The sequence below is a fragment of the Podarcis cretensis genome (assembly GCF_951804945.1).
Source record: "Podarcis cretensis genome assembly, chromosome: 3".
NCBI classification, from domain to species: Eukaryota; Metazoa; Chordata; class Lepidosauria; order Squamata; family Lacertidae; genus Podarcis; species Podarcis cretensis.
Genome location: NC_137172.1, coordinates 85,201,393 through 85,214,855, shown reverse-complemented (window position 1 = coordinate 85,214,855; position 13,463 = coordinate 85,201,393). Strand labels below are relative to the sequence as shown.

The window sequence follows — 13,463 nt, the reverse complement described above, 5'->3', positions numbered from 1 at the left end:
AACTATTTTTGGAAGCCCAACGTCCAATGGGACTTCCGTGGCTTCCAATTGGCTGCAAGAGCTTCCTGCAGCCAATAAGAAGCCATGATTTAGAAGTCGATCTGACTTCCGGAACAGATTCTGTTCGACTGAATGACATGAGACCAACTCATTTCAACATGCTATCTTATATACTACATTTCCATTTGCAAGATTGGGCAGAGGCCCAGTTTACTTAATGATATCAGGAAAATAAGCTGCAGCTCCCTCCTCTTTGCACTCCTCACTTCCAATATCATAGCAAATGTTTCCTGTTACACCTCAACTCAGAAACGCTGGTTTAATTTCTGCTTAATGTTCTAGATATAGCACCATGTCACCAACATCAATCTGCACATTTGTGCTGTTACATGTGATCATCACCAGGCCCCAAAACCTCTATGAATTCCACCAGGGGATACTGCTCTTCATTCTCTTTCTATAAAATCGAATCTTTCAAGTCATGTTCATGTCGTGTTCCTAAATTACTTAAGTTTGCCCAAACCTGATCCAACTATGGACCAGATTTGGACAGACTAGTGATGGGCTGACACAACATCATCAAACAATCCTGACTGAAAAAAATCCTCAAGTGATGAATAGGTGCACCAGTTGAGATGTAATTGTGATAATAAATAAAGTGGATCAACACCATATTCTTGGTTTCAGATTTAAGTGACTAAGCAGCAATTAGTTTTTAAATCACCTATCCAATGTACATACATTAATAAGTCTAGAAAAATGTAAAGTATCAGCACAATAGTGTTCACATTACTAATCTGTCTTTATTATGGAGGCATCTATAATAAGTATATACCACATACTTGATTTCAATTATAAAAGGCAAAATGAGCTTCTATAACATCCTTTTTAATATAAGTAACCAAATTATTTACCATGTTGAAGTAAGATCGGATCTTTACTCCCTTTGTCAAATCCCATACTATGACATTTCCATCATGGCCAGCAGAGAAGAGAACTCTAGGATCAAAAGGGTGACTCTCAAGTACAAATACCTCATCCTCGTGACCCTGATATTTAAAAAAGAATAGAAAACAAATTAACTAAACTGAACATGTTAAATCCAATTATTTAACATGCAGCAAGTTCCAAGCATTCACTTCACCAAATCCCATACAATGACATTTTCATCATGGCCATGATGAGATTCCTTACCATTTCAAAGAATCCTGATTTAGCATTACGTAAAAACCAGGAATCCTGTTATAAAGTTGGCTTGTTTAGCAACTAATAATAGATTCTTATCTATTATTATTAAATCCAATTTGTTTGAAACTGAGAGTGATCTCAGAAGCAGTTTTCTTCCTGGCCATACAAAAAGTGGATGAAATAGAGAGGCACTCACTGAAGCTCAACTACATAACACTAAACCATAGTTTAGTATTACATGCAAACCAGTCCATTAGGATCTATAATATTTCCAACACTTCCACGCTCCAAAAATTTGTTCTCCTATCTTGCACAATCAATATTTTAACAATCTGAAACAATTAAAAATATATATACAACAGAAGAATTTCAGTAGGAAGCCACAGCAATGCTATAGAAAGAGGAATGTTACTTTATTTTCCTTACCATTAGGACATGAATAAGTTGCCCAGTAAAAGAGTTCCAGACTTTCAAAGTCATGTTATTAACTGCAGTAATAACAGAGTTGTCATGACGGTCCCAAGCCACCATTGTAACTTTCAGCTTTGTGATTTTGTCTTCTACTCCTTGTAAAGTTTGTCTACAATTAATGAACAAAATAGCATATAAAAATGTTAATCAGAAACTGTCTGAGTTTCAGGAGTGCAAAGATTATTTTTAGAGATTTGGTCAACTTGAAAGTCGTCAGGATCCTTTCACACAGTCACTAGGTACTAGATGCAAAGAGACTGCACAATAAAGTTGAACATTAAAAAAACACAGGTGGCTGAAAATTATCCTGAGAACTAGCATTACAATTATCATATATGCATAAAATCCAAAATTCTACTAACTTATCCAACACTTCAATCTCCCAGGACATTCTTAAAGTAGCTGTCTTATTGCAAAAGAATTTTAGACATATACTTGAAAAAGAAGTTGCTAAGCTACAACTCATTACCAAACTAAAAACTATGGATATACCTGGTCTGAATAGAGATATTGGATTCATGTTCTATTACACGCTAGAGCTAATTTTGGTCATCTACCAGCATGAGTTTGACCAAACTGCGGGAGGCAGTGGAAGACAGAAGTGCCTGGCGTGCTCTCCATGGGGTCACGAAGAGTTGGACACGACTAAACAACTAAACAATAACAACATCCCTTTAAAAATCCCTTGCCCTTCCCTGTGGAACCAACTGCTATCATTAACAGTCATCAACAGTTATAAGGTTGTAGCGACCTCTGCTTCAGAGTATCTGAAGAAGTGTGTATACACACGAAAGCTCATACCTAGAAAGCTTATACTTAGTTGGTCTTTAAGGTGCTACTGGAATATTTTTTTAAAAAATGTTTTTTGAAAGATTCTTTTAAAGACTGTCTTAAGACAAAAAGACTTGATTCTCTTAATGGAGTTCTTTTTGGATCATCTTTTAATAAAACATTTTTTTAAAATCTTTCATCTTGTTATTTATTATCCAACAATATTCATTCTTCATTCCTTTTACATTCTTAGTTGAATCAGAACATTTTCCACAATCCCTACTATTGTGGTATGGATGGAGCCCTCACTGATTTCTAAGTGGAAGCAGTGCATATCACTTGTCCTGTCTCCCCTTGCCCTTCCTTTCCTGTTCTGTTTCCAACAGACTCCTAAATATTTCATGCCTCAGCTAATTCTAACCACATACTTAACTGACAGGTGCACAGTCTACCTGAGTCTGGGTTTTTTAGACTCTGTCTCTTCCCTCTCTACAGGTTCAGCTGCCACCTGTATTCTGGAATTTTATTATTCTTGCCAGCCCTAGGGTTTTATGTTTGCTTGTTTTCATTTTTACAAAGTTCTGCACTTCTATATACCTAGAAAGCATGTAGAATCCACTTCCTTTTTTCAGCTGGGCCCATTTCAATACCAAACTAATAGATGTTAAGCATTCAACCACCCAAAAACAGTCTGAGAGAGATTACTAACTTCAAATGAAAAAGTGTTAGGTACCAGGAGTGCAATTTGTAAGGCAAGATTCAAGTAAGTGGAACTACTAGCAGAAGCATGCAAAAGGACTTATGCTAGCACAGAGGGGCTTTCCTGCCACCACCCTCATGGGGGATTCATCTGAACCCCCAGAGCAGCATATTTACATCAGGCAAAGAGAAATGCTGGAACTGAGTTTTTGTAACAGCACAATGCTGAAGTCTTCTGATAACTTTCCTTTAAAGTGATACCAATATATTCTCAGTCACATTCTTCCAAAGACAGCACCACTCACCTCCCCCCCCCCACCGCCAGAAGGTCCATCTCTCTGTCCCACAGCTATTTTGAAAAGCAACCCTTGTTTTTCCTCTTTTAAATGGAGCAAATACCATTTTCCCATCCTAATTTTTTTTATTCAGAGAGGTCAAAAGTTTTTCAGTTTCTGGATGCTAGATCTATTATATTCCGTAATATCCTCCAGCAGAAATAAATGCGGAGTTGTGCACAAGGGTTCATCTGGCCACAGAAAGGACAACAACCTATAGAGCTAGGACGCTTCTATCATCCACTTCAAGGAAGAAGGAAATCAAGTGGAAGAAAAAACTCCATTTGAGAAACCATGTGAAACCATTAATTCTTGTTTAAAGAAACTGGTCTCCCTTTATCTAACCAATGACTAGGCAGCAGAAGACTGGGTTCAGGAAGAGAAATAACTACGTCCTGGTCCAAGTTCTGGCAAAGTCTTTTATTCTAAGAAAAGTCTGCTTCCTAGTGGAGAGCACCCCAAGTGCTTTTGGACCACAGGCAGCTAGTAGGGAGAAAGCTGGTTGCTCCAGTTTAGAATTGTTCTAACTACAGGTAAACCGTTCAACCTTCTCACACAGCAGGTGCACACTAGAAGCAGAAAGCTGTCCTTTGCATGACCAGAAGGAAGCTTCACAGTAAGTCCAAAAATGAAGGACATAATTATGCAGAAATGAGATGTAAAGCATCTATGCCAAAATGCTGAGCCAGTGTGGTGTAGTGGTTAAGAGCGGTAGTCTTGTAATCTGGGGAACCGGGTTCACGTCTCCGCTCCTCCACATGCAGCTGCTGGGTGACCTTGGGCCAGTCACACTTCTTTGAAGTCTCTCAGCCCCACTCACCTCACAGAGTGTTTGTTGTGGGGGAGGAAGGGAAAGGAGAATGTTAGCCGCTTTGAGACTCCTAAAAGGGAGTGAAAAGCGGGATATCAAATCCAATCTCCTCCTCTTCTTCTTCTTCTTCTTCTTCTTCTTCTTCTTCTTCTTCTTCTCCTCCTCCTCTAGGTGGGTATCTATTATACTATTAGCTGCAAGACTATGATCAAAAGATACTGGTGACAACACTGCTGAACTGGCAGTGCCTAATAAAATGTAGGTGGCTTTATTTGCTGCACAAGTATCCGCTAGTCAGGCAATAGTGTCATAAATGCTGCTGAGGTGACAAACTGCTCTTACAGAGATTATCAAAGTTAACCTCAATGCTGTGGAGTCCAAACTAATGCATAATGCAACCCTTAAAATAGACTTGAACTCAAGTTTGACCTGGAAATTTTTTCACCCAAGAAAGAAAGTGGCCCAGTTTAGTAACTGCTTAATGCGTGAATGTCTAGCAAAAGATGAAACTCTAAGGATGACTAAGTAAATATCTGAAGTTCATCTCTTTTCAGTACTAGGATGAAGCCCTGAGATGTACCTTCCTCTAAGAAATCCTGCAAATGATGGATGAGAGCCTTAATTGGGACCTGTTTCTTCCTTCTGCCCCATCCTAGAAAGCATCAGTTAATATATCCTGTGAAAGTTGGTCAAATGTTTACAGGAAGCCACAACATTCTCAACAACACTGCCACATTAGCAAGCACCTTCATACTGAATTATGAAACTTTCTAGTGGTGGAAGCATAGACAGACTACTGACAGTGCAACTGACAGATCTGTCAAGATTGGTGAAGAATATGGTGGTGAAGGATCCGTGGCATCTACCAGGGTGTCCTTATCTATTCCTACAAGCAACCACATAAAAATCATGGAAGCCAGAGCTAAAGTCAGGTCCAACAGAAACGCTTCTGTATTGGAACTGATGGTTCCAGCAGTCGAAATAAACTTTCAATGAGCCTGACAGATGAACCCCCCTGGGTGAATAGCTACCAAGATGCTCTTCGTAGAACCTAACTAGAACCACTTCATTGCTAGAAATCTGATAACAAATCTTTAAATCTTTAAAGCTCTAAAGAGGAAGTATTGTAGAATCTCCCTGGTACTGGAGAATATCTCTGGCCATCATTATTATCTCTGTTGCTTGAACTGTGAGAAAGTAAATCAATGACCACCAGCATTCTGAGAAGTTCCATTATTCTTTGGCCTGGGAAACACTAGAAACCTAGAGAGAGATGGATTTCACTGCCAGACCATAACACCACTTAATTGATTCCAATACCCACCAGTTTCAGGTAGACTGTTCCCATCTGTAGCAGTTCTAAAAACTAAAGATTGCCTACATTGGTGCTCTCAGTATATTTTGAGGTCTCACTGCAGATGTGCTGGATCGGCATTGAAATTTACAAAAAGCCCAAAAGGTCCCTAGCAGAACTGAAAGGAACTAAGTGATGAAAATAGCTCATTCCTTCTAAATGGGGATAAGAGGATTGAGCCTGGGAATTTCTGCACACGAAATCTGCATAATGCTAGGTACCCCTGAACCCCTTATTACAGTAGATACCTAAACATAAATAAGATCAAAATGGCTTACCCTGCAGGCCGAGTAGCCATATCTAACAAAATACTCTTCCACTCCCTTCTCTTGAACATCCAGATGCGTGCTGTGCCATCACGACTTCCACTGACAAATCTAACAAAGAGAAAAATGCCTTTTATTGTCTTTCACAAGCGGTTTTTTGCAATGCTTTCTCTACAGAATTCACAAAAGATCATATTGCAATCTAGTAATACTTTTAAGTGCACTAGTCTATTTATGGTTTCTTGAATTCCTGACTAGCAGCGTTAGATGGAAACTGCAGGACATACACAAAGTGCTGCGTAACGAGAACAATACTGCAATCCTATACATGCCTACTCAGAAGTAGACCAATGCTCAGCAAAGTCCAATGGATTTACTGGAACTTACTCCCAGGGAAATGTGCTTAGGATTGCAGCCCAACTTTTATTAAGCAACAACCTGAGCCCAATGCCAAAGCTTCCAAACTACATAATCTGAAGCAGGTGAAGCCAATGCTGGTGCCATCTAGGCGCTGTTCGACTACAGCTGCCATAGGATTCAGGCAGCACAGGTAATGGTCAGGCACCAAGCAAAAAAGGCACTAAGGAGAATGAATTGCTGGATAACACAGCTGGAAGAGAGGAATCAAGTAGAGGCAGAACAGAAGCCTGCAGAACACAAGGTCAGGATTATGTAATGGGGATGGAGCAAATATTTTTAAAAGCATTTTTTCCCTCCCCAGTATATATTTTATCATCTAAGGGCTGCTCACTCTGTTTGCCAAACCTACCTATCCACCCCCAATCACCTTGCCAAAACCATCCCCTCCTGTTACTCCTTATCAAAACCATTCTCCCCCTGCTCACCAGCGCACACACCCTTTCAGCTTGCCAAATCCTTAGGCCATGGGTGGAAAATGATTTTGGTTCCATAGGGGTCAAATTTGATAGGCATTCCTTATGATATACACAAATGGTTAAGTTGCTTACCGATTACTAGTGTTAGAAAACTGAATGCTGTCCACTTTGTCCTGTGTGAACAAGAAAAAAATTAACACCATGACTACAAGATGCCAAAGCACTTCAATCAAATAGCTAAGCAATTTTGAGGAGGTATTTACAGTATGAAACTCCAACTCTGATATCTTCTCTGGCTGACCTGATCCAAAGTAATAAACCCTAATGATGTGATCTGTACTTCCAGTGGCCAGAAACATTCCACCTAAAGAAAACAAAAAGTACCATCATCATCATAATATTCTATTTCTCAATTTGACAATCTTCCATCTCACTTCCCAATGTCTGCTCCAGTGTACTGATCATTATGGACATGGACAAAAAAATCTTAACACCAAAACAATAATACTTTTACTCAAACGCTATCCAAATCTATATTGAGATTCAATGTTTCTAGACACAATTATTAGATACTTCACCTGAGCACATATTTTAGCAATTAAGCTTTCCTAGGCAGAAGAGGATAAAGGTACAGTATATCATTTATGTATCATTTAAGAACGTTGCCACTTAATGGAAAATCACTAGTCTTTCTCAGACACTGCTCTCCTTACAAGATGGCCTTCAACAAATCCTTTGCTTACTGTTTACAATTCAGACATCTAGAACTCAGCATCAGGATGCTACTTAGCAAATTCTACTGCTACATTTTTAAAAGTTATGAATATGTCACTAATACGGGGTTTGAGAGGAGGAGCACTTTACCAGCACTAAAAGATGAGCAGATCATTTGGACTCCAGGTCTTGGACGCTCTGTAAACTTTGTTGGTCTTGGACTGCAAGGTTAAAACACACAGTTAAAAGTATGAACAGAATCTAAGACAGCAACTGAATTAGTCAGTAGCTCATAAATAAAAGCATTAATCTAAATGAGAAGGAAGACTTAACTAAAATAGAGTTCATCCTACTCTCTTAGATTAAGATATATTCTGTCACTGGAAGCTCAGGTTGCCTCATTGGCTAGAACTACCTGCAATTGGTTCAACAGCTACAGCTATTCCTAGACAGGGATAGTCGAGCCCCAAAAGTTAAAGGATTGGTAATTTCAAGACTCATTGTGGGGTTTCCCATGTTTTGATCCAGAAGCTGCAGCTAAAGCAGAACACTGCAGCAGGAATGAGACCTGTCAGCATATAGCACCTGTGTTCAGAGACCTGCACCAGTTGCCAATTTGCTACCAGGCCAAGTTCAAGGTGTTACTGCTAGTATATAAAGCCCTTAACAACTTGGGGCCAGTTTACCTGTGAGACCTCCTTACCCCATATACACCTACTCAGCAGCTTCAATTTGCAGAACTGGCATATTTACAGGTATCACATAGTACCCACTTTGGAATTCCTTGGCTATTGGTATCAGGCATACACCTTCACTGTACTCTTTGTACAAAACATTTTTGTTTAGATAAGTCTACCCAGATATTGAGAGTGCTGGTGCATATTTTAATCTGTTTTTAGTTTATTAGTGATCTCTGTGAAATAGGTTGCAATCAGCAACCAACTCCATGCAATGTTATTATAGGGGGCAGGGGTAGGGGAGAGTTTGAAAAAAATAAATGATGGCATGGTTTTTTTTCTTGCAGTACTTGCAAAAATCACCATGCTGTGCATCAGAATCCAAGATTTCATAAAATTATTATTATTATGCTTTATAATGATGGAAGTAGCTGGGTTTTTTTCTGATACTACATCTAGACACAAGCCCTAGGCTTGGACAACATGTAGGAAATCTTCTTTAATTATATTCCCTGGGCAATATTGTAGGATTCAAATTAGGATAATGAAGCAAACTCCATTGTAACAGAAAAGCAAAATACAACCTTACCAAAGACAGGTTTTTATAACAGTATACGTTTTAGTTCCTTTTACAGGGATCTGAACAGTACTTCTTAGTAATAAAATAAAGGCTGTGATGCATTAGAAACCACATCTGTGTGTTGGGTATTGTCAGTATTTTCCAGAGCCATGCCTTTTTATTTCTTTTTGAAAGGACTACAAAGTCATTTCATAAACTGTCTACTTTTTGCCTAGAGCAATTTCAAACTTTCCCCTGCGCTACAGGTACATTGGTGTTTGTTGCAATAAATATGAAAGATGTGACAGGGAGACAAGTCTCCAAACACACAGTGGGTACATGCCCTAGAGCTACAGCCACATTGTGAATCCCGGGTATATATCCCAGGCACATTCTCCGAGTATTTCAATACACAAATCAAGAATCCCATCTTTTCTTATGCTCTAATATAGGAGAAAGCCAATCAAGGGTTGCTAACATGAATCAGTGGCCTATTGAAGTCAGTTTCATTAAGAGCATTTCCTGTATAAGAACACATACTATAGTGGTTAAAAAACGTATTGATTTGTAATTAAATAGATCTGTCATACAGCATAGAAGCACTATCTAAAACCTATGCCCGTGCTACCTACCTACATTTTGCTCTATGAAAATGTAGACACATACAATGAGGGTGGAGAACTGAATGTGGCCAAAGGGCTAGATTCTTATCTTCCTCCCTCATGGCCCAATTTGACAGGTGTCTAAGGCTGCCCATCTGTTAATCACCCAATGTCACAAAGACGTCCAGTAGAGTCATTGATTTACCAAAGAAGTTACATTAGTAGCCTTAACATGGATGTTTACATTCAGCTCAGACATTTTGAAACGTTTTTATAATAAAAAAGATGCTGTAACTGAAATTAGTAAAATAGTAAACAGACTGTGTTTAAATGCTGCACCATCACTTCAAAAGTAGTAATGGGAGGAGACTTTTGAACCCTAACACTGAAGATTCGTGGCTCAGGCAGCAATCCTACACATACTTAACTAGAAGTTTAATTAAACTCAATGGGACTTGAATAAGAATAAACTGTAAGTCTATAATCCTAAGGCCTCACTGAAGACAATGTAGCTTACTTATGAATGAAGAGGCATAGGATTTTTCTGTTATGCTAGTATGAATCCTCTGCTACTTTTTCTGATATATAGAAAGCAATATAAATTATAATATTAGCACCGACACAAACAGAAACAACCTAGGGCAGAATTCTGTGGAGCGTCCTCCACTTCTCCTGTCCCCTCCAGCCCCCAATACACACACAAAATCACCTCTGGAGATTGGGGGGGGGGGGAGAGAATAAGAAATGCTCACCAGCGGAGGATAGTTTGAGGATATTGCACCAATCCTGATCTGACTTCAATGGCTGCCAATTAGTTTCTGGGCACAATTCAAAGTGCTGCTTTGACCTACACAGCCTTAAATGGCTCAGGACCACAATACCTTAAGGATCACCTCTTCCAACATGAACTGATCCAGACGCTGCAATCATCATCTGAAGCCCTTCTTTGTGTATCTCCTCCACAAGAGGACTGAAGGCTGACAACACAAGAATGGGCTCTTTCTCCAGTGGCTTCCTGTTTGTGGAATGCTCTCCCTAGGGAAGCTTCCCTGGTGCCTTCTTTAAACACCAGGCAAAAACCTCCTTCTCCTAGGCCTTTGGCTATTTAAACAATCTATGGCCTTTTAAACTGTGAGGGTATGGTTTTGTTATTATATATAACATTATATAATGTATGTTTGTGCTTTCATTCTGTAAACCACCCTATGATGCTCAGGTGAAGGGCAGTATATAAATTTAAACAACAGCAACAATAAAAGCCCATAACTTCCAAAAGCCACCCATTATCAACTGCAATGTTTAATTCCACAGTGTGCTTAATACCATACAAGATAGAAACTAACTTTATTTTAAGTGTACCAGCATCCCATAACCAAAAGCAAATAGTGCCATCTGCCCCGGTTGAAGACAGGTATCGCTTTGAGCCGCTGCATAGTGGTGAAAACTGCAAAACAAATAAAGTTATTTATAATTCTTGATTTTTGGCAAACAGTGAAAACAAGTGATCCAAATGATTCAGTATAAAGTGAAATTTCTATCATAATTACCACTTCTATAAAAAGTTACTTAATCAGCCACATGCATAAGTCTGTCAGAAAGCTCTTCACTGCAGGCAGAAGAACGTACACACACACACGCACACACACAAATAATATTCCTTCTCCCCCGTCATAGTCTTTGTTCAGAACAGTTAAAACTTATACTGTTTCAAACAGGAATGCAAAATAATCCACTTAACAATTCACACATAAGCATTTGTCTAGGCATTTGATATCTGACTGAGCAGCCCTGCCTTGTTCAAGTCAAGTGTCATAGATATCCACAAGTGAGAAGATAACATTAATAATGCTCAAATCATGCCATAGAAGGAAGCAAACTGTTACCTGTAGTGATGTTATGGATGCACTGTGGCCTTGCAAAACTGCCAAAGGGGCGCATGTTCGGAGACACCACACTCTGATCATTTTGTCACAGCTCCCTGCAGCAATCATGGTATTCTCATAATTAACAGCCATGTCCGATATTTCGGCTGCATGTCCTCTTAAAGTAGCAAGCAACCTTCCATCATCTGTCGCCCAGATTTTCACAAGACAATCATCAGAACCCTTAAAACAGATTAACCACAATTACTGCCCAATTGAAGTTCATGGCACTTAGCTAGTTTATGAGACTCCAATAAAGATTTCATATGGATCCTAATACGGACCCTAATATACACTCATTTGGATCCAAGCAACCCCTTCTGCAAGGAAGTTTGCTTCTGATTCCTATTCAGTCATTGTACTGAATGTGAACCTCTCCTCCCTGCCCTGCCCAATAGCATCACACACCTTCCTTCTACAACAGAAATAGACATATATATTTCAACAACTGCAAAAGTTACACATGCTAAAAATTAAGAAAGAGCAAAACATTAATGATATGATGGCAAAGCTACAGAATTAACGCAATTAAATTGAATTCCAAACACTGCATTAAATGCCAGCATTTCTGTTAAAATAAGCCTTTAGGGACTATTTACTACATTGTGTTAAGAAAGATTTCTTATCCCTAGTATCATTTACAAGTTCTCAGTGTACGAGTGCTGGCATAGGTAATTCATGGAGAAGAAGAAAAACTAAAATCCTTTTAGTCTGATTGCCTACTTTTAATTATCACTTTCGCTGAGATCTAAGCATTACAACATTAAGTCTGACAGCAAATTCTCTTAATAAGGGAATGTATGAAAGGAAGTTCAGTGACACCTATACGGGCCCATCGAGAAGGGAGAGTAGACTACATCTTTCCCAGTGACCCCATACATAAACAATTTCCAGCACTGCGCTCTGTTCACTAGAGCAGAAAAAGCAAACAGGAAGAAACTTCAATTGCCACCACAACCATCACCAATTATCATGATCACCAGAACAAAAGGGCTCAAGCCCATCTAAGCCTTCCTCCAAACCTCCAAACATTGGGGGGAGGAATAGAGAGAGAAATACAAAGTGCATATAGCCATGACTGTGTCTGGAGGTAGGGGAAGTTGAACCCATAGTTTAAAGTTACTAATACAAATATTGCCACCACTGGACTTTCCCAGCAATCTTGCATTTTATGTTGCCATGCAGGTAGGAAACGCTGCAATCTTCCACTAGGATTGTTGCTATATTAGACCTAGAAGTGGCATCAATGTTCCAATGTTTTATCCAAACACTCTGCATGGCACCTACAACAAGAGCAGCATTAAGAGTAAGCCCCCCCACCATCCAATTGTGTTTTTCAATCAAGTTGTTGGGATCCTGCACCCTCTGCTGGTTCATATAAGGCACTGCACAGTTACAAGCAATTCAGTTAAGGCCTGCGGGGCAAAGAGTGGAAGACAAAGGGGCAGGAGACAGTATTAGCTGCTTTTGTGGGGAGCAGGGAAGACACCAGAGTTGTCAATTGGGGAGTGAAATGGCAGAAATCAATGCTCTAGTTGCATCTACAGCCAGGATAGCTGAAGCCCTTCCAGGAGACAATCTGACTGCTCTTGATGAACAAGTACAATGGGTGAGGAAGTCAGCAGAAATTTCACTGCAGCCATTGCTCAGACAGCCCACTTGGTTTTGACCACTAAGGTATGCTTTACTTGGTGCTTCCCTTGCCAAGAGTTGAGCAGCACTTGCAAGGGGTAAGTCTGAGAGAAGAAAGGCATAGGAATAGAATGATTTCTCTCTTCTTTTTTACATAAAAAATGATAGACAACAGCAACAGTGGAGAAGAGGCAAAGACAAAAATGGCAGGAAAAATAGAGTAATACAAGGAAAAAACCCATTTCTCTGAGCTTGAGAAATAAACACAATGGAGGAGAAGAAACTGGATTGTTCTGAGTCAAGAAATGAAATGAAGACTCAGCTGATGGGGAAATCTGCAGCAAACTTATGATCTGTGGTTTCCTGCCTTCCAAGCAGCAGGAGGGTACATAACTCATTTGGATACCTACTACTACATCCAACTGAAATGGGAACTTATTCCATGTTATCCTCCAGTCACTTCCAATCAACCTTTAATCTTTCCTATCCAGCACAACAGAAGGTACACAGGTGGAGAAAAACACAAAAAGTCCATCATTATCACCTTCACTAACCCCAGGTTGATCCTAGGTGATAAAGAGGAAAGTGAAATAACAAAGCTACGATACTTTGGAGTGGCAAGATGA

General features: G+C 39.5%; 1 protein-coding gene across 6 annotated transcripts in view; it reads right to left on the bottom strand.

Annotated features, from left to right (window-relative positions):
• PHIP (PHIP subunit of CUL4-Ring ligase complex) overlaps nt 1-13,463 on the bottom strand; it is a 67,579-nt gene that overhangs the window by 35,722 nt on the left and 18,394 nt on the right. For 5 of the 6 annotated variants that reach the window (XM_079970313.1, XM_079970314.1, XM_079970312.1 and 2 more), the window contains exons 8-15: nt 11,167-11,388; nt 10,627-10,727; nt 7,596-7,666; nt 6,995-7,095; nt 6,864-6,904; nt 5,908-6,006; nt 1,615-1,768; nt 915-1,049 (exon numbers count right to left, since the gene is read on the bottom strand). In XM_079970313.1, the coding sequence (XP_079826439.1) occupies nt 915-1,049; nt 1,615-1,768; nt 5,908-6,006; nt 6,864-6,904; nt 6,995-7,095; nt 7,596-7,666; nt 10,627-10,727; nt 11,167-11,388 (924 nt within the window). Of the gene's footprint in view, nt 1-914; nt 1,050-1,614; nt 1,769-5,907; nt 6,007-6,863; nt 7,096-7,595; nt 7,667-10,626; nt 10,728-11,166; nt 11,389-13,463 lie in introns of all 6 variants that reach the window. The other variant, XM_079970310.1, reaches the window with a different exon arrangement.